Below are 20,978 nucleotides of genomic sequence, written 5' to 3'. Positions count from 1 at the left end.
TTGCCTGGAGCCCATTAACAAGAGAATTCTTGTCTGTTCATCTTGTTATTGATTAGGATTAATTAGGAATTTTACTTTGTTAAAATTTGAAGGGCTATGATTAGACCATTCCAAATTACTGCGGGACATTATACCCTGATTCATCATGGGGAATATTTTCCACTTGTTTTTTGATAATACTGAGGAGGGATTTTATTTATTAACGGTGTTGAAGAGTGCCATTAGAATTTGTTATGGCTCTAAAGAATCTTTTTGATTAACTGATGCTAAGGTAAGGTTATACTTCTTAACCAGCATTAATCACAGAGTAAATATTCAATTTAAATCGTCAGTGCAAAATTTGATATATGGTCCAGAAAAACTTTCTTTAACATCGAGAAACAAAGCATCTTTAACTTAGGGAAGAATTTTCCCCACGTCGGGGGGTAAATGCAGGAGCGGACGCGTGCAGGCACACCTCCGATCGGTGCCCCCGATTGGGGCGTGCCGCCATATTACGTGGGCCCACCCAGCGTGGCATCTGCCAGGAAGCGCTATGCGCTCCCTGTGCGGCTGGGGCGGGGGGTGGATTCCCTCAGCCTGGGAGTGCACTCTTTCTCACATGTGCATGAAAGAGCGCACTCATCTCCCTGAGGCTAAGTGCAGCCTCAGGGAGATCGGTGCCAAATCTAAAAATGGTGAGCATGCACAAGCCAAATTTCCCTGACATGTCCCCTCATGTGACACTGTCACATGAGTTAGGACATGTCCATCACTTTTAATCAAACATTTAGTACATTTTTAAAAACCCTCATGAAACCTCATCCCACCCGTGGATGAGGTTTGATGCTTTCTCTGAAGCCCGCCAGGACTCCCGGCCTGTCCGCCAACCTTAAGCTTGGATGGGCAGGTCCATTAATTGTGTCAATTACTTTTCAAATGGCCTCAACAGGCCATGGACAGGTCGGCGGGCGCACAGCTGATTTGGCTGCGCCCCTGCCAACCTGAAAATTGAAATGATGCGGGGTGACATCGGGAGTTCCACCCAGCGTCATCCCGCGTCATTTTACACATTGGCGAGTGGGCCCCGCCCCCTGCTCGCCAACCTCAAGATCCTGGCCATAGTAACAATCCAAAGGCACTTCATAGGAGCGTAATCAGTCATGATATGACACTGAGTCACATAAAGACAGGTGACCAAAAGCTCGGTTCAAAGGGTAGGTTTTAAGGAGCAGCTTAAAAGAGGAAAGAAAGGCTGAGAGGTTCAGAGAAGGAGTCCCAGAGATTAAGGTTCAGGAACTGAAGCAACCTCCAAACGAGGCGGGATTAAAATTGCAGATTATCAAGCGGCCAGAATTGGAGGCACGCAGAGATCTCGGAGGGAGGCAGCGTGAATACCCTCTGTGAGAATGCTCCTGTCATGGAGACACAGTGGAGGCCCAAATAGTCGCTCGATTGCTGGAGGATGATGACGACATGCAGTGAGAACACTCCATAGATCTTCACATTGCCTCTGAGAATGTCTGACTCCTGTCTGGCTGAGGGCAGCTCGCTTGCGCTCTGTGATCAGGGTCATATCATAGAGACACAGCCATGAAACCTTAAATGCACCTGATCCTTTGTCCGCCTTCAGCATCTGAGCCCTTCAGGAGCTGGTGCACAGTGTCACTGGTCACAGATGCTGGTGTGATGGGGGCCAGCCCCATTTTAAAGGTGCTGAGAACACACAGAGAGAATGAGAGAACTCTGTGGCACCTGCCCACTACATTCTGGCAGCAATGACCAGCACCGCCGAGGTGCAGGCAGCAGTAATGTGTCCAGGGAGTGTGAGGCTGGACCATCACTGTGGTCTGAAGGCTGCACAGACACAGGGAAGAGGCCTGGACTGAGACACCTGCCTTTATCTTGTGCAGAAAGGTTTCACATCTGAGTGACAAGAACACTGCTCATCAGAACAAGGAGCCATAGGCAGGGAGACATTCTTGGGAGTTTATTTACAATTGTCAACATTATGTACAAGTGATTTACACCCGTGTCCAGGCTGTGCAACTACTTTTACCTAACTTTCCTAACCCTGCGGCTACGTCTTGGTGCTCCCCGGACAGCCACAGTGGAGGCGGGGGCAGCCTGCTGACTGTGACGCCCTGTCTGTGATGACTTTGGTGGGCGTCCTCTGGAGGGTCAAGATCTGGAGGGCGCTGGCATGATTTCAGGGTCCTGCTGTGTGGCAGTGCCACCCTCCTTGGCCTGTGAAGCTGGGTCTACGGAGGTCACAGGAAGAGGGGATTCAGATGGACCGGTCACTCCCGGAGTCACCTGGGTGGATGGCCTCGGGGTGTGCACCTGCTGATCCTCCTCCCTATGGCCCTCCTCCTGAGGGCCCCTGGCTGACTCCGTGAGTGGAAGGAGACATGGCTGGAGTGAGATCGAGTTGCCCAGCACCCATCTCGTGTACACACTGTTGGAGGCCAACTATGGCATCAGCAATGGAGTTCAGCCCGTGCAGCAGTGCAGGATGACGTCCTGGACCAAGGTCTCTATGGCGGCCGCCATTCTGCCAGTGTTGACCTCAGTGCGTTGCAATGCCGGCGCTATCACCTCAGCCTGAAGGTGGACGGACTCCTCCATTGTGCCTTGCAATCTGAGGAGTGCAGCGGACATCCCTTCCTGATGTTCCCGAGCTTGCCTTTGCAGGTCCAGCCACTGTGACATGACCAAGTCCAGAGGCTTGCACACACATGATGGCGTAGTAATACTGTTGCTGGACTAGTAATCCAGAGACCCAGGGTAATGCTCAGGAGACCCCGGTTTGAATCCTGCCATTGTCGATTGTTGTAAAAACCCATCTGGTTCACTAATGTCCTTTAGGGAAGGAAATCTGCCGCCCTTACCTGGTCTGGCCTACATGTGACTCCAGACCCACAGCAATGTGGTTGACTCTTAAATGCCCTCTGAACAAGGGGGATGAATTAGGGATGGGCAATAAATGCTGGCCTAGCCAGCGATGCCCACATCCCATGAATGAATAAACAAAACGACAGACAGACACACATACAGACAGGAAGACACAGAAAGAAAGACAAACAAACAGGCACACACACAGACACATATAGAGATGGACAGACAGACACCTACATAGACAGACAGACACATACACAGATGGATAGACACAGACACAGGCACACGTACGGACAAACAGAAAGACAGATAGACATCCACACAGAGGGAGATGGATAGGTAGACAAAGACGTAGCGACAGGCACATACAAGGAAGTTATACTGCTTTGGATATTGGCCATGGTAAGTTATGAAACTGAGTTCAATAAACCTGGCCATTTATAATCTAACACTAGAGGAAAGTGACCATGGGAGCTGGCTCACTAATGTTCTACTGGCTCTAATTGACCTGACCTACATATGTCTCCAGTCCCACACTTTTAATGCCTTCAGGGAAATTATGGATGCACAGGAAAAGGTGCCTTGCTCATACCACCCTCACCCTAGCAACAGGAGGATGCCTTTCAGCCCATCCAGCCAGTTCTGCCTACCATTCAGTTAAACCCTGGGCTGCTCGGTACCTTATCCACATCTACCTGCCCTGACCTAACAAAACTTTGTCGACTCAGTGCTGAAAGTTTTAGTTGATCCCCAGTATCCCCCATTATTTTACGGGAGAGAATTTCAGATTTCCAGTACTCTGGGTGTGAAGAATTTCTTCCTCATTTCAATCCTAAATGGCTTGTCTTGGTGTTTATGCTCCACGCGAATCTCCTCCCATTTCCCTTCATCTCATCCAATCAGCATCTCCTTCTATTCCTATCTCCCTCATGTGTTTATCCAGTTTCTCTGAAATGTATGGATACTGTTCACCTCAGCTACCCGCTGTGGGAATGCATTCCACATTCAAACTGCTCTGTAGGTGAAGGAGTTTGACCTGAAATTTTTATCGATTTATTCGTGACTACCGTATCATTGGAAACCTCCTCTCTCAGTCTACCCTACCAAACCTTCTCATAATTATAAAAACCTCTATCAGTGCATCCCTCAGTTTTCCCTTTAAGAGCCCCAATCTGTTCGGTCTTCCCTGATAGTTATAACCTCTCAGTTCTGGTGCCATCCTTCTGAACCGTTTTGAAACCTCCTGCAGTGCCGCGCACGGTATTCACGTGTGGTCCAATAACTTCTCTGCTTTTCATTTCAACCTCAGCCTGTCTTTCCTGAAAATCCTAATCTCTACTAAACCTTCCCTTTATCCAGGAGTAATCACGCGGTAAAAGTTACGGTGCTGTGGCCTGTCAGGCTTTGATGTTGCGGTTTTAGAGAAAATGGCCGGTCTTTTCGCCTACCCGATAAACCTCCCACATCCATTTTCTTCAGGTTCTTTGCCTCCAGGATGACAACTGTCAATTTTCCAGCAGTTGGGACATAGCGAAGGGAGAAACAGATGTCCCCCAGCTTCTCTTGCTGTGAATGAAAATAAACAGGTTTTAGAATCAGATTGATTAGTGTCCCAACGATTTGCTCGCTGAATTGCAACAATTGTACCAAGTCCCGTTCACCCACCTCTGCCTGTGCTCACTGACCGACATTAGCTCCTGGTCCGCGCACCTCGATTTTAAAATTCTCATCCTTATTTTCAAATCCCTCCATGATCTCGCCTCCCCCACCCACCCACCGCCCCCCCTTTCCTGCTGCCCTACGATCCTCTGAGATCTCTACACACTTCCAAATTTGGCCACTTATTGCACCTCTGCACGTTAGTTTTAAGGATAGCGCTCTCTCCCTCGCCTCTGAGTCAGGAGGCTGTGGGTTAAGTCCCACTCCAGAAACTTGACCAGGTAATTCAGGCTGCCATTCTGGGCACAGCACTGAGTGAGTCCTGTGCGTTAAACGAAGGTACTGCCGGCCCTCTCTAGCAGACGTAAAAGAGAACACCTCTGCAGAAGAGCAGTGGTGTAACCTCCAGTGCCCTGCCAATACTTATCCCGATATCATAACAATAACCATGTTTCAAAAAGTACTTCACTGGCCGTAAAACACAAAGAGAACATGGAAGAAATGCAATTTTTTTAAGCTCCATAAATTCATGTATTTAATTCTAATGGCACATTTCCATATTTGGAATGGTAAAATTTGAGGTGGTATCAGTGGCTCAGCTGGTTCCAGTCTCGCCTGAGTTACAGCTTCACTGATTCAAACCTAATTCCTCAACATGAGCAGACAACATAAGCATCACGGAAGTGCTACACTGGCAGAGGTGCCTTTTTTTTGGACGAGACGCTAAACCAGGACACCATATAACACGCTGCAGGATCCAGTACACCCCACGGTGCTATATTAGGAGCGGTGGGCTGTTCTGGCCAATAGGCCTCTCCATCCAACCTTCTCTATCATTTGCCGTGTGCGAGTCCGTGGCCCAGATTTTCACAGAGTCAGGGAGACTCTACGGGTCTTCAAAAATGAGGGGTGGGATCTGGATGTGGAGGTCCTGCTTCCCATTTTCAACAGATCGAATTTTGCCGGTGGTGGGAGGGGGATGGGGGATGATTCACACATGGGGGGCGCATGCATTCAGTGGGGACATTTGAACTCAGTGGGTTTCGCTGGCTGGGCCAGCATTTATTGCCCATCCCTAGTTGCCCTTGAGAAGGTGGTGGTGAGCTACCTTCTTGAACGTTGCAGTCCATGTGGTGTAGGTACACCCACAGTGCTGTTAGGAAGGGAGTTCCAGGATTTTGACCCAGCGACAGTGAAGGAACTGCGATATATTTCCAAGTCAGGATGGTAAGCAGCTTGGAGGGGAACTTCCAGATGGTGGTTTTCCCAACTATATGCTGCCCTTGTCCTTCTAGATGGCAGTGGCTGTGGGTTTGGAAAGTGCTGTCTAAGGGGCCTTGGTGAATTCCTGCAGTGCATCTTGTAGATGGTACACACTGCTGCTACTGTGCATCAGTGGTGGACGGAGTGAATGTTTGTGGATGTGGTGCCAATCAAGTGGGCTGCTTTGTCCTGGACGGTGTCCAGCTTCTTAAGTGTTGTGGGAGCTGCACTCATTCAGGCAAGTGGGGAATATTCCATCACACTCCTGACTTGCACCTTGCACCTTGTCGATGGTGGACAGGCTTTGCAGAGTCAGGAGGTGAGTTACTTGCACAGAATTCTGGCCCTTTCTGCCTTGGACTTCCTGCTGGCCCTGCCCCCCTCGTTCCTGCGTCTCTCCTCCCACAGGTCCCTCCCCTGGAAGCTGCATATGTCCCCTGGTTCTAGAATTCCCCATCAAGGGAAACAATTTTAACCTGTCCACTCTATCTATTCCCCTCATAATTTTGTACACCTCAATCAAGTCACCTCTCAGCCTTCTTTGTTCTAAGGAAAATAACGTCAACCTATCCAATCTCTCCTCGTAGCTACACTTTTCTAACCCTGGCAACATTCTTGTGAACCTCCTTTGCACTCTCTCCAGAGCTATTACGTCCTTCCTGTAATATGTCTATCTATATGATATATATATGTGTATCTATATGAAAACCATCCCCACACCAAGAAGTTTTGATGAAGTGTCATATTGGACTTGAAACGTTAACTCTGTTTCTCTCTCCATGGGGATAGAGGGTGGGTGATGACATTGTGGTATTGTCACTGGGCTAGTAATCCAGAGACCCAGGGTAATGCTCTGGGGGCCCGGGTTCCTGTCCCACCAAGGCAGGTGGTGAAATTTGAATTCAATAAAAAAAAATCTGGAATTAAAAGTCTGATGATGACCACAAAGCCATTGACGATTGTTGTAAATACCCCTTTGATTCATTAATTTCCTTCAGGGAAGGAAATCTGCCATGCATACCTGGTCTGGCCTACATGTGACACCAGACCCACAGCAAAGTGGTTGACTCTTAAAAAAAAAGTGCCCTTTGAACAAGGGCAATTAGGGATGGGTAATAAGTGCTGGCCTAGCCAGTGACACCCACATCCCATGAACAGATAAAAAAAAACAGATGCTGCCTGATCTGCTGAGTTTTTCCAGCATTTTCTGTTTTGATTCCACACCAGCCTGGCTGCAGTGTTAACTTCCCTCGGAGCCGGCCAGTCAGTACAAGACCCGGTCAGTGAGGAACGGACAAACCCTGGGAGATTGGAACACCTGAAATTGATGCTACAGCTCCCGGACCAAACCTCTTCATGAGGTCCCCATAGGGCAAACTGTTCCCAGACTCAATCTGACAATGCCCAAGCATTTCCTTAAACCTTCCACAGGAGCTATGTTCCAGCTTCGTTTCTATCTCTCTTTTATTCTCTCTCTCTCTTTCCATTTCCTTTTCTCTCTTTCCGTCCTTTTCTCTCCCTTTCCCTTTTCCCCTTTATCTCTCCCCTCCCCCCCACCCCTCTCTCTCTCCCTCCCACTCTCCTTCAAGTGCCTGCAGTCTGTCGCTCTGCTCCAATGACCCATCTCATTTGATTTTGTTACTTGGTTCGCTTTGGTCTTGGCTGACGATATTTCTCAATGTCACGCCCAGCTTGCGCAACCGCTTGCATAAAACAAAATTAATTTTTGTCAAAGACGCATGCAAAAAATACTGCCCGTGACAATGAGGATGTTGATCTGATCTATATCCTGTAGGATGCTTCTGACTGATTGAACAGGGCGATTGTAAAAATGCAAAATGAAATTCAATCTGAGAGGCTTATTAATTATAGGACAAAAAAAAGTCAGTGAGCTTGCCTATATTTTATTGTCAGTGGATTATATCAGGATAGCACTGTGTTCACATACAGACACAGAAGGATCAACAGAGCTTTCCTTAATTTATTAAGTAGTTGGTGAATCCTTGTGCATAACCTCTCTGATCAGGAAAAACGGCAACTTCTGGACAATATAAACAAAAAAAATGAGCAGTTTCAGGACAAACTCTGAGAAATTCTCCAAATTCCTTTATATAATCCTATGAGGGAGTGTTGCTACTCATGATCCATCACTGGACAAACTTAACTAACCCAATGATACGTGCCAATGCCGTCTGCAACAGAGGACTGTAGAAGGTCAGGAAAAGGTTTCGATCCATGGCTTTGGTACAAAGCTCACAGGCTCCACACTGGATGGTTTGAGCACTTCACTATAATGCTTGACTCAAGATGGCCAATAGATCTCAGTGTCAGATTCTGGTAAATCTCCCCTGCATCCTAAAGTGCGCTACCTGAATTGGACACAATTAAAAAAAATTCTTTAACGGGACATGGACTTTGCTGGTTAGGCCAGCATTTATTGCCCATCCCTAATTGCCCTTGAGCAGGTGGTGGTGAGATGCCTTTCTGAACCACTGCAGTCTATTTGATGTAGGTACACCCACAGTGCTGTTAGGGAGGGAGTTCCAGAATTTTGACCCAGCGACAGTGAAGGAACAACGATATATTTCCAAGTCAGGATGGTGAGTGACCTGGAGGGGAACTTCCAGGTGGTGGTGTTCCCATGCATTTGCTGCCCTTGTCCTTCTAGGTGTAGTGGTCGTGGGTTTGGAAGGTTCTGCCTAAGGAGCCTTGGTGAATTCCTGCAGTGCATCTTGTAGATGGTACACACTGCTGCTACTGTGCGTCGGTGGTGGAGGGAGTGAATGTTTGTGGATGTGGTGCCAATCAAGTGGGCTGCTTTGTCCTGGATGGTGTCAAGCTTCTTGAGTGTTATTGGAGCTGCACTCATCCAGGCAAGTGAAAAGTATTTCATCACACTCCTGACTTGTACCTTGTAGATGGTGGACAGGCTTTGGGGGGCCAGGAGGTGAGTTACTCATTGCAGAATTCCCAGCCTCTGACCTGCTCTTGTAGCCACAGTATTTACATGGCTAGTCCAGTTCAGTTTCTGGTAAATGGTAACCCCCAGGATGTTTGTAGTGGGGGATTCAGTGATGGGAATTCCACTGAATGCTAAGGGGAGATGATTGGATTCTCTGTTGTTGAGGTTGGTCATTGCCTGGCACTTGTGTGGTGTGGATGTTACTTAATAATGTTCATAATTTCATAATAATAATGTTCAATAATTAATTCAGCTGAAGTCAAACAGTGATTTATCCTAATTTGCACCACGTTCCTTTAACCTATCAAGCCCCCTCCCGCATCCCCCCATCCCCCCGCATCCACCCGCCCCCCCACCCGTGTTCACTGTCCTGCATTTGCTCCCAGTTCTACAACCCTTGGAGATCTTTGCACTCCTCTGATTTTGCCCACTTACAGGGAGGTGATGGTGTAGTGGTATCGTCACTGAACTGATAATCCAGAGAGCCAGGGTATTGCACTGGGGACCCGGGTTTAAATCCCGCCATGGAAGATGGTGAGATTTGAATTCAATAAAAAAATCTGGAACTAAAAGTCTGACAATGACCATGAAACCATTGTCGATTGTTGTAAAAACCCATCTGGTTCACTAATGTCCTTTAGGGAAGGAAATCTGCTGTCCTTACCTGGTCTGGCCTACGTGTGACTCCAGACCCACAGCATTGTGGTTGACTCAACTGCCCTCTGAACAAGGGTAATTAGGGGTGGGTAATAAATGCTGGCCTAGCCAGCGATGCCCACATCCCATGAATGAATAAAAAAAAACTTGATCATCCCCATTTTTCTTTCCTTTACTACTGGAGGCTGTGCCTCAGCTGTCTTGGCCCTAAGCTCTGGAATTCCCTCCCAAAAATTCTCCACCTCTTTTCCTTTATGATGCTCCTTAAAACCTATCTCTTTGACCAACCTTCTAGTCACCTTTCCTAATTTTGTGTGGTAGGATCATCTTGTGAAACACCTTGGGGGGTGTTTTACTATTTTAAGAGTGCTATATAAATGCATGGTGTGGTTATAAAGGTTTACCATCACTTCCATGTTTTGAATCCTGGGCCTTTATTTATAAAGCCAAAGATCATGAGTGTTTTTTTTTTGAACAACTTATCCAATCATCCAAGTTTATCACAATCACTGGACTGAATGGATTACTGAGGTCATGTGACCACCATTGCCCACCCCCTTCCCCCCACCCACCTGAACGCAATCGTTACTTTTCTCAAAGGGTCGTGAATCTGTGGAATTCACTACCTCAGAGTGCAGTGGATGCCGGGACGCTGAATGAATTTAAGGAGGAGATAGACAGATTTTTAATGGGTAACAGGTTGAAAGGTTATGGGGAGAGGGTGGGAAATTGGAGTTGAGGCTGAAATGAGATCAGCCATGATCGTAATGAATGGCGGGACAGGCTCGAGGGGCTGAATTGCCCACTCCTGCTCCTAGTTCATATGCTATTAAAAAAAAACTGACACTGTCATGAACTCTGAGCTCCCCGGGACCTACACAACCAGACGGACATGGCAACGTCCTGTTTTCGTGTGTTTCCAGCCCAGTTGGACTCTCACTCTGAGGGGTTACTGAGGCTGTCAGGTAAAATAAGAAAGAACTTGCATTTATATCACAATTTTTGGGGGTTGGTGGCGGTGTGTCGGGGGGTCTCAGTTACCCAGGAGTTAGACTAGGACTTTTCTGTCTAACATTTCCTGGGTAACTATCCAGGTAAGTAAGTCAAACCGTCCAAAGCCTCCAACTCTCACTCAGACTTGCCGACTTTATCGGAGGGTCCCAGGGAGCAGGGGAATTGGCCATCGGAAGTTCAAACCTCCTGGGCAACTCCCATGGAGTCGGTGTGTTGGGACTTCTGTGGGGTCCTGTTGCGCGTTTTGGTGGTATGTCCGGTCTCTGATAATTCGAAGTCCAGAAGATCTGGACCAATCACTTCTTTGGGAGTACAGGACTTGAACTTGTTGGAAAGAAGGAAACGTTGCTGAAGCTTTTTGCTTTGTATTCATCAGGACAAACACAAGAATGCCAAATTTCAAATGATTACCACAATTTTATTGCAGGAGAAAAGGGTGCTGATTGGTTGGTCAGTCAACTCTGATTGCATTTAAAATGGCAACACGTGGGCCCATGAGAAACTATAGGCTCACCAAGCTCCTATTTAATTAAAAAAAGTGTTTGCCCATGCTTTCAAAACCCAAAACAAAATACCTACTGCTCGATGTGATTCCATGATTGGGCAGCACTTGCTGAACAAAACTGAGTGCGTTAATAGCTACACTGATAATCAGTCAGGCTCACAATGTGGCTCACTTATACATGCTAGAAGCTATATGTATTCTTACTCACGGACCTGTCCTCTGCAGGCAAAAGGAACATGTCCAGGTATTGTGCCTTTTATGAATCAAACAAAAGCATATAGGACAATAGTTCCCTGGTGTATTCTCTATGGCACCGCCTCAACCAATCAGAGTTGACTTGCGAACCAATCTGCATGCTGTTCTTATGCAAAATAAATTGGTGCTCCCTTTGAAATTTGGCATTCTTGTCTGTCCTGATGCGTGTAAGGTGAAAACCTTCAACAGCATGTCTCTTTTTTTCTGCAATATCCGATTATATACATGCACTATTTTACATTTTAATGAATAACTTGGGATTTTTTTAGTGGGGAGCAGGTGTGATAAATTACAGCTGCCTCTCTGCTGCCTCTCTGTTTCTGTTGGGGAGGTGTAAATGAAGTTAATTCAACAATGGCTTCTTGCAGTCGAGCATGTGTTAATGTTTTCTCTGTGCAGCTCGCAACACTAACAGTGTAAAAGTGGAAGATTTTGACAATTCACTGATTGCTTAGGGTTACAGATGGGGGAATCTCATAAGTTCACCCTCTGGAGGAACATAGACTCAAAGACAGCATCTTATGGATTTACGCGTTGTTCTGTTCATGTATAGACTCCAGAAGTTGCTGTCAGTTTCAGTGGAGTAATGAGAGTGAACACTGAGAGTTTCACATCATTATCATCGCAAAATCCAGTCAAATATTTTATAAATGACTGAATTGCTAAGCTTTGAGAGATTGGGCGAATTGGAATTCATTATCAATTTGGGCACAGCCAGATTCCATGTGATGTCAGTATGAAATTCAGAACACCAACCTCCTCTTTCTCAGCTCCTTGCAGGTCCCTCCACTCCTCGGTTACATGGCCGAAGTCCACTGTATTCATTGGTACTTTCACCTCCCCAATGACATCGTGCTTGGAGAATCGGTCAAAGTCGTAAACTGCCATCACCAGATTTTTTCCTCCTAGTTCTGAGTATGGAATCTGAGGAAATCAAAAATACTTCACCTGAACGAAAAGTTCACATCATTACATTGAATTAGATAGAATGTACAACACACAGACAACAGGTGTACATCCAGCCCCAGTTGTTCCATATTACTGTTTATGCTCCACATGAGTCTCCTTCCACTTGACTCCATCTCATCCTATCAACACGTCCTTTTGGTTCTTTCTCCCTCATGCTTTCTCTTAGAACTATTTGCTTTAAGTACTCCCTGCAGCAGGGAGTTCCATATTCTAACCACTCTCTTGGTAAAGAAGTTTCTCTTGAATTCTCTGTTGGATTTATTGGTGACTGTTATGTCGATGGCTGATGTTGGACAAGTCAGATCCCAGAGTCAAATTTGGCATTGTAGGTCCTAACTTTGTTTAGTTTTAGAATCTGTGGCGGTCAGTTACTGAGCACATTCACAAGAGTCTGCCAGTGTACTGTTATAACATAGAATAAAACATTTATTAAACAAGCAAAAATGAACAATATTACACAAGACAAAAAGGTTGGAAAGATTTCAATACCGATACCAAAAAATGATTCAAACTCATGCTATTCCTTTTATCCCAGCAAACCTCTTAGACAAAAGACCCCAGTGAAGAGTTACCACTGTCTCAACACCAAAGTTTATTGCTTGGGTTAGCTCAGTTTCAAACAATTTTCTTCAGGCGGACTTCTGAACAGTCACTAGGTGCTTTTCTTCAGCTGGTATCTCTCCCTGAGACACCCAAAAAACACAATCTAAACTCATTGTTATTTTAACTCCACAGCAAACATATGAGTTCCATAAACTCAGTTCCCCAGCAGACATAAAATAAAAACAGAAAATGCTGGAAAAAACTCAGCAGATCTGGCAGCATCTGTGGAGAGAGAAACAGAGTTAATGTTTTGAGTCCGTATGACTCTTCTTCAGAGCTTCAGAGTGTTTTGCTTTTATCCCCAGCAGGTTTGCAGGACTTCCTATTAGAGAGATTAGACCTCCTGCCTGCATTCTCTGGTATACACACACTAACTGACCGCCCTTCTGTGTTTCTCTATTTCTGTGTGTGTGTCTCTGGACCTCTGTTGCTAGGCAGCAACACAGCTTTTTCTATATAAATTTTTAAAACTTCATTAAACTACTAACCACTCGGTAACCCATCTCTTTACTTCAAGAGTTGTAAAACCTCATTAAAAATGCATGTACACAAACAGGGCCCCAGACTTCCCGGCACCCAGCTCACAAAAACTTCTAAATGAAACTAAAACCAGGTTTCACCTTTCTTAACACCCAATTACAAAATATAAATTAAACTTAATGCTATACGTCGTTCCTAACAGTGACTATCTTGATATTCATGGGTCTAGTTTTATATTTCCCTCGTGTGTTTATCTAGAGTCACCTTAAATGCATCAATTCCCCTCTTCTGGCTGACAGTGGAAGTGGGTGCTATGAGAATCTGAAGAACGTGGGCTGTTTCTCTGCTCGAACAGGTGGATCCACCTGCAGAGGTAAACAGAACTAGAGGCCGTAAATTTAAGATAATCGCTAATAAATCCAATGGGGAATTTGGGAAGCGATTGAGATGAACAGCACAGGTGTATTTAAGGGGAAACTGGATAAGCATATGAGGGAGAAAGGGATAGAAAGATAGAGCGATGGAGTTAGATGAACACGGGTGGGAGGAGGTTTGCGTGGAGCATAAAGAACAGCACAGAGCACTTGGGCCGAATGGCCTGTTTGTTGTGCTGTTAATACAGGGCAATCATTGTTCAGATGCGCCATCCGGTCTGAGCCAAAGGAGGAACGGGATTTTACGCCACCTCCTGCTCACAGGATTTTCCAGTCCCATCAAAGCCAATGGACTTTAAAAACCGCTTGTCAAATTTCCTGGCCCCGCCCCCCCCACTGCGACAGGGCCGTAAAATTCCGTCCAATGTCCAGACCCCAGGGTAAGGGACCGAAGGGCAACTCTCACTTGGTGATTTAGACTTGCTGAGACCCTGAACCAAGACGTTACCTTGAAGATGAAGGATTCGTTGAAAACTGGATTCAGTGTCTTCCGGTGAACTTTTGTTTCATATTTCTTCTTCTTGTCCGGCAGTAGGAACACCTTCACGTAAGGATCGGACGTTCCTCCCATATCTAGAGCGGGAAGTTCAGCAGCTTGAATAATCCCCACTATAAGCTGTTAGTACGACACAAAAGAGGGTATTCAACAACAACAACAATTTGCATTTATAAAGCGCCTTTAATGTTGTAAAAATGTCCCAAGGCACTACACATGAGCATCAACAGACACAGAGTCACTACAAGCCCATAAAAAGGTATTAGAACAAGTGACCAAATGCTCAGTCAAAGAGATAAGCGCTAAAACGCGTCTGAAGAGAGTGAGGGGGGAGAGGGCTGGGGAGGAAATTCCAGAGTTTGGGGCCTAGGGAGCTGGATATATGACCACCAATGATGAAGTGTGGGTGTCCGGGGATGCGCAAGAGGCCAGAGTTGGAGGAGTGAGGAAATTCCAGACGGTTGTAGGGCCAGGGGCCATTACACAGATAGGGAGGAATGAGGGCCTTGGAGGGATTCGAACTCAAAGGCGAGAATTTTAGAGTCAAGGCATCGCTGGACCAGGAATTAATATAGGCGCAGGTTCTCACTGCAGCAAAATGAGCCCCAATATTTCTGGGAATGAGGTTGAGAGCCTTTCCTTCGGGAAATACCTCAGCCGCCGGCACCTTCCATCTTGTTTATATTTGGACCTTAGCGGTATAAATACTCGGTTGTTTCAATCAAAGGTTCTCCCATGGATTTGGAATTTAAGTCCAATCACTGGTACAGATTAACGAGCAACAATCTTGTCTGCTAATAAACCAAACTAACAAAAGCAATTCCAAATCATAAACTAATTACCTATTAAAATTGATGTCATGCTATTTTGAGTGACAGCTGTCTAACTCAACCAAATCTTATTTTCCGTAGGAGTTAACTATCAATTTGTGTCGGAAAATTAACTGCAGATTTAATCCATGACCAATATTTCTTTGTATTCAGTTTGCTTAAAAATGAATGAAACCTTGCATGAAAATTAACTGTGCTTTACTGGTGCATTCCATAGAGCCCTCCCTCCCTCAGCCACTCTAATATAAGTGGCACTGAGTTGTATTTTTAAACATTGAACTAATTTCAGCTCCTGGATTGTATATTCTCCTTGGGGCATTACAGACCTTATATGGTGCTTTCCTTCCTTTGTTAAAAACCTGAAGTGAAATGGCTCGAGGTCCACATTGGAACAAAAATGCACTTCATTAATGTACCCGAGAGACTGACAGTAACACAAGAGGTTTCAGAAAATACATGCAAACCCATTTCCACTACTTTGCAATACATTCCAGGAGACAGATGAGATCTGTCGGCTGCTCTGAATGTTTCTATTATTGGATGGTTCTGCAGTGGAATGATCAGTTAGCGAAGAGAATCTATCCTGCTTTAGGTCTGTTAGGAGTAAATGCCTTAGTTTCCTTAAAGTATTAATGACTGCACTAACACTTTCGATGGTGCCGTATCACACATCGCTGCTTTTCTGAGCTCATTGGAAAGGGGATTTCAGGGAAAGTTAAGAAGACTTTGAGGCCCAAGTTCAATATTGGGCAAACAGTGGATGCAATGGTGCCCAATCTACATCAGGCATTCAAGCCTCTGATTAATTGGGTCGGGTTCCTTTCCGGCGGCAGTCTTGCTGGCCGGCTGAAACTTCTGACCTGGTCCTTGTAAAATTGGTTACATTAGTTGGGTGCTTGTGTTTTGCAAACCTGGGTTTTAAGAGGCCTCTTGAGGTCGGGGGAGGGTGGGGTGCGGTGGGTGGCTCCTTAACAGGGTTGCTGATTCCGAAGAAAGACCCGCAACTCTCAGAAATATGGTGGAAATTAGAAGGAAGAGACCTAGGGTGGTCATCGCTGGAGACGCCCGGATGACATCATCAAGTACGAGGGTGATGTCATCATGTGCAGAGATTCATCCGGGTTCCAGAGACAACGGTGGGTGGGTGGGTGGGTGGGGGTTGGTGGGGGGAATATGAAAAACAGCCGGTTTTTTTGTGTCCCAGCCGGGTTTAGGCTGCTGCAAAGGGAAAGGAATGAGCACACACCCCTGCTGGTGCCTCACTGAGGTAAGTGCACTAAGGCACACCACCAGCATTCAGGCAAAATCAGCTTCGATGGACTGAACGCTGTGTCCCGAGGGCTGAAAAATACCTCCCCTGCCAGGCCCTGATTTTTTCAACTCCCATGTGGCAACATTCCAGGGGAGGACCAAGAAAATGCTGCAAAGACACCCGGATGTTCTCTTTGAAGTGCGGCAGCATTGACATTAATGACTGGAGGAGTTTGTTCAAATTCACAACAACCTGTCTATCAAGCTGCATCACACTTTGAGTCCAAACACCTCAGTGATGAGGTAGAGCAGCGGAACAGAAGGAAAGGAAAGGAAGTAAATCCTGCTATCCGGATACCACTACCTCGTGGAATGTCCTACCCCATCTGCCCAATGACCTGTGGGTCGAGAACTGGCCTGTTCAGTCACATGAAGACCCAGAGCAGAAACTTCTGACCTTGCGTAGATGTCATCCTCGAATTGAGGGACAGCCAATGAAAGCAACTACAGCACCAAGTATCAGATATAGAGCCATTCGGTATCAGGCAGTGGCTAGACTGGCTAAAAACCAGACAGTCCGGTCTCAAACCGATATCTTCCACCCCAAAGAGACCCATCCTCATCCTGCCTTCTCCCCTCCCCCACATCCTTCGGCCCACCTGCCCAACCCTCTTTCTCATCGGCCTAAGCACAAGCCAATGGTTAGAGCCCCATTTGGATGGATGCATCGACGCACTTGATTGGTGCCTGAAACTAGCCTGAATTATTATGACGAGTCCCGAGGATGAAATTAGGATGGTACTCAGGCCTCTCCAATCTGGTGCCAGGATTTAGACTTCAGTGTTTCATGTACACGTCGATTTGTTTGCTGCAGTGGGGCCTGAATGATTTGATTACACATTATTCTACCTAAGGAAGTCACGGAGGTTAACAGGGTGTATTGACTGGGCTAGGATGGCTGTTCTCTTAGCATGCAACTGAAAGTCTAAGATTGAGGTTCGGGTTTCCAGAGCCATTGTTCTATTTACACTACGGTGTACGACAAACTAAGACGGGAATAAAATCTTACTTGAGGCAAAATAAACAACCTGCTCACTGCAATTGTTAATTTGATGGTTTTGTTGAGAGACTAACGTTTCAACATCGTGCCACAGGTAGAAATAAAATCTGCCATTTTCTTTTCTCATATTTTAGAGGATTCTCACCACACCTGATTGTTCTGGAAGTCGTAATCCAAGGAAAACTGAAGCTTCCCGAGTTTCTCCTCTTCCTTCTCTTCTTCCTTCCCATCTGCGGTTAGGCCAGTCTCTACATCTTCATCATCATCCTTCAGAGGCTGTGAGCAGGATAGGCATGTTAGAATGCATTGCTTGTTCAATTTGATGGAGATTCATAGGTAGGGAGTCAATCTCTGGCTCTACTGAAAAGCTATTACAAGCAGGCAGTAGATGATTTAATCTTCATTAGCCCAGGCACAAAGTATAGCTTTGCTTTATTATGGCTACTGGGAGGTTTTCAAACCAACAGACAGCTTGTGTAAAGTGCACAATCTCAGAGTATCACAGGCAAGTACTTTAAATTTGCAAGCATCATCTAAAGCTGTCTAGCATGTCAACATGGTACTTAACCAAATTCAGGTCTATAGATGAGATCCTAATATGAAAATTGTAAATAGAACATGCTGATAACAGGCAAGATGATACTAGTTTAGCAGAATTCAGCCAACATTACATGCAGTAACAGTAAACAATGTCAGATTAGTGCAACTCTAATGTTGCTTTTCCCTTGATCCAAAATTACAGCAAAGTAGATTTTGCTCTGAGAAAGGTTTCAGTTTGGGCTTTTTATTAATGATTCAAGCTGGTAAATGCATTTATTTATTTATTTGAATAAAGCACAAGTTGTTCCTAAATACTGCTCCAGTTCCGAATTCTTAGCTTCAAACCAACTTGAGATTTCAGGATAATCGATGTCTTTCACTGATCAAGAGTATAACTTTGCATTTCCCTTATATGCAATTTTACAATAACAATGAGGGTCTCAGTCTCTGGCAAGATTAAAACCAATCCATTATGTGTATTGTTAAATACACAAGTTGTGGCCTCTATGTGATATGATTTGGGCTACCTCCTGTTTGAAACATAGAACAGGAGGATGTCATTCAGCCAAGTGACCCTGCTTCATCATCCAATTTAATCATCACTGATTTGTATCTTAACTCCATTTACTGGCCTTGGTTCTGTAACCCTTGATACCCTTACCTAACAAAAATCTATTACTCACAGTTTAGAAATTTTCAATTGACCCACGGACTCATCAGCTCTTTGGGGGAGAGAGTTTCAGATTTCCAAACTGTAGCTCAAAGTCAGTCACCTGAGTTTTAATTTACTCTAAAGACAATGGCCGGGATTTTCCCTGAAATCGGCAAAGTGGGCATAAAAATTGGTGTCGCATCGGCCTATTGCAATGGAGGGAATTTACACCACATTGTGCGCTCCCAGCTGAAGTAATCAGTAATCCACAGGGATCACACCGTATCGCTGGTGGGCAGCCTTTGATTCACCTGGCCTGCTGTGACCTCAGAGCTCCTTAACTCTGGGCGCCATACTTAAAGGGTGCCCCTGCACAATGTTCACACTCTCTCAGCTTAGGAAAGCTGCCGCCTCTAAAGACATCACCGCTCACTCTCACCACACCCTCACATCTCCATCTGGCCTCATCTCCTCTGGAGCTTGTGTCCTTGTCCAGTCCAGGGCTCCACTCGCCACCCACACACGCCAGGCATCCTTGTCATCTGTGTTCGCAAGCGTCTTCCTCACACTCTCTCCATCTGTCTTCACGTAGGACAAGCTGGCTCACAATAAAAAAGAGATCCCAGACCGGTGGAGGAGTTGCTGAGATCAAGGTCCTTTCTTGCTTTGAGAGTAGATCCATCCAGCTGGCCGGCGAGGATGTGGACCGTGCCCGCGCTGACGGTGAGGTCGGCGGCGCTCAACCAAGTGAGGATCCTGCACCACAACATCCATCAGACAACCGTACTGAGAGTGACGTCTCCTGTTATACAGTCACCTGTCAGGCACTAATCATCTCTCCTTCCTTCCTCTGGAAAGCTGCCGGGGTTAGGCCCGAGCCCGGCCTTCGACTACAGCCCTGAGGAAACCTCAGATGAGGAAGCTGAGGGGAGTCACATTGAAGACCTGTCACAGCGCACACTCACACCCTCCACCAGCACAGAGATACACACCTCAGTGGGACCTAGTTCTAGAGTAGCCTCAGGATCACAATCTGGTGAATACAGCGCACTGTCTGATCCACAGCAGATGGAGGCAGGGACATTCTAGGTTCCCTGCAGTCGGAGGACTGCTGGGGGCCAGGAATCTGCTGAGTCCAAGTCAGCTGAGGAGCCTCTGGACTCGTTCTTAAATCAGTTGTTGGAGTTTCAGTGATAGTCAAGGGAACATTAGGAAAGGATGCAAGCTGCACTCCTTAGATTGCGAGGCATGATGGAGGACTCCGTCCACCTTCAGTCTGAGGGAATAGCGCTGGCATGCCGGCACACCAAGGTCAACACTGGTGAAATGGCAGCCGCCATTGCGATCTTGGTCCAAGGCATCGATTCTGCACTATTGCATGAACTGCACTCCATCGCTGACACCCTTGGTGGCATCCATCAGTGTCAACGTGGGAGTGTCAACGTGGGAGGGGGTCAAGGTAGCTCGATCCCACTCCAGCTGCCCCTTCTCCTCAAGGAGTCAGCCAGGGGCCCTCAGGCACCCATAGGGAGGAGGACTAGCAGGTCAACTCCCCGGGGCCATCCACCCATATGACTCCAGGAGTGCCTGGTCCATCCGAATCCCCTCTTCTTGTGACCCCTTCAGCTCCAGCTCCAGCTCCGCAGGCCGGGATGGGTGCAACTGGCCCACAGAAGGACCCCTAAAGCAGGCCGTGGCCCTCCAGGTCTCGGCCCTCCAGAGGATGCCCGCCAAGGTCATCACAACAATAGGGCATAGCAGAGAGCAGGCTGCCTCCCCCTCTGTTGTGGATGTTATGGGAGCACCAAGACATAGCGACAGTGTAAGGAAAGTGAAGAAGATGTAGTTGCACAATGTGGGCACGGGTATTAAACACTTTTCCAAAATGCTCACAAGTGTTCTACCAAAGCTTGGGTTGCAGTATAGCCTTGTTGTACCCTCTATCAGCAGGAGTCTGAAGCTGCTGCATGGGCGTCATCAGCCACGTCCTTTGTGGGTAGCCCTTGCCCCCGAGGAGCCAACCCTGCATCCTGTGTGGTCCCTGGAAGATGTCAGGGATCTGAGACCTCCTGAGGATATGAGTTGTGGAGGCCTCCAGGGTCTCTTGCACAAACCTGCATGATCTGTTTGTTATGGCCGCAGAGCAGCTGAACATTGAGAGAGTGGCTCCCATACTGGACTGATTATTGCCAGGGAGATTTAAGAGCCATGTGAGTGCAGGCGATAGCTCCCTGCACCTTTGGGAATCCAGAAACCTAAGCAAAGCTCAGTGCCCTCGTGTCCTGGCTTGCCTGATCTCTGCCGAATGTTAATAAAATTGTGTGCCTTGGCAAAAATGGTTTCTGTGACCTCCTGGATGCATTTGTGGTTGGAGGCGTGTGAAATCCCGCAGAGGTCCCCAGTGGAGCCCTGGAAGGAGCCACTGCTGTAGAAGTTGAGTGTGGCGATTACTTTGACTGTCACTGGCAGCG

The 20,978-nt window shown here is 46.6% G+C and overlaps 1 protein-coding gene across 4 annotated transcripts in view; it reads right to left on the bottom strand.

The window, feature by feature from the left end:
- The window catches only part of LOC144696397 (synaptotagmin-A), a 518,026-nt gene that overhangs the window by 19,478 nt on the left and 477,570 nt on the right, over positions 1 to 20,978 (bottom strand). For 3 of the 4 annotated variants that reach the window (XM_078567636.1, XM_078567638.1, XM_078567637.1), the window contains 4 exons: positions 17,466 to 17,591; positions 14,127 to 14,294; positions 11,949 to 12,116; positions 4,326 to 4,443 (listed from right to left, as the gene is read on the bottom strand). In XM_078567636.1, the coding sequence (XP_078423762.1) occupies positions 4,326 to 4,443; positions 11,949 to 12,116; positions 14,127 to 14,294; positions 17,466 to 17,591 (580 nt within the window). The remainder of the gene's footprint in view (positions 1 to 4,325; positions 4,444 to 11,948; positions 12,117 to 14,126; positions 14,295 to 17,465; positions 17,592 to 20,978) is intronic. The other variant, XM_078567640.1, reaches the window with a different exon arrangement.

Source organism: Cetorhinus maximus, chromosome 22, assembly GCF_964194155.1.
Source record: "Cetorhinus maximus chromosome 22, sCetMax3.hap1.1, whole genome shotgun sequence".
Classification (NCBI taxonomy): domain Eukaryota; kingdom Metazoa; phylum Chordata; class Chondrichthyes; order Lamniformes; family Cetorhinidae; genus Cetorhinus; species Cetorhinus maximus.
This window is presented reverse-complemented; position numbering and strand designations above follow the sequence as displayed.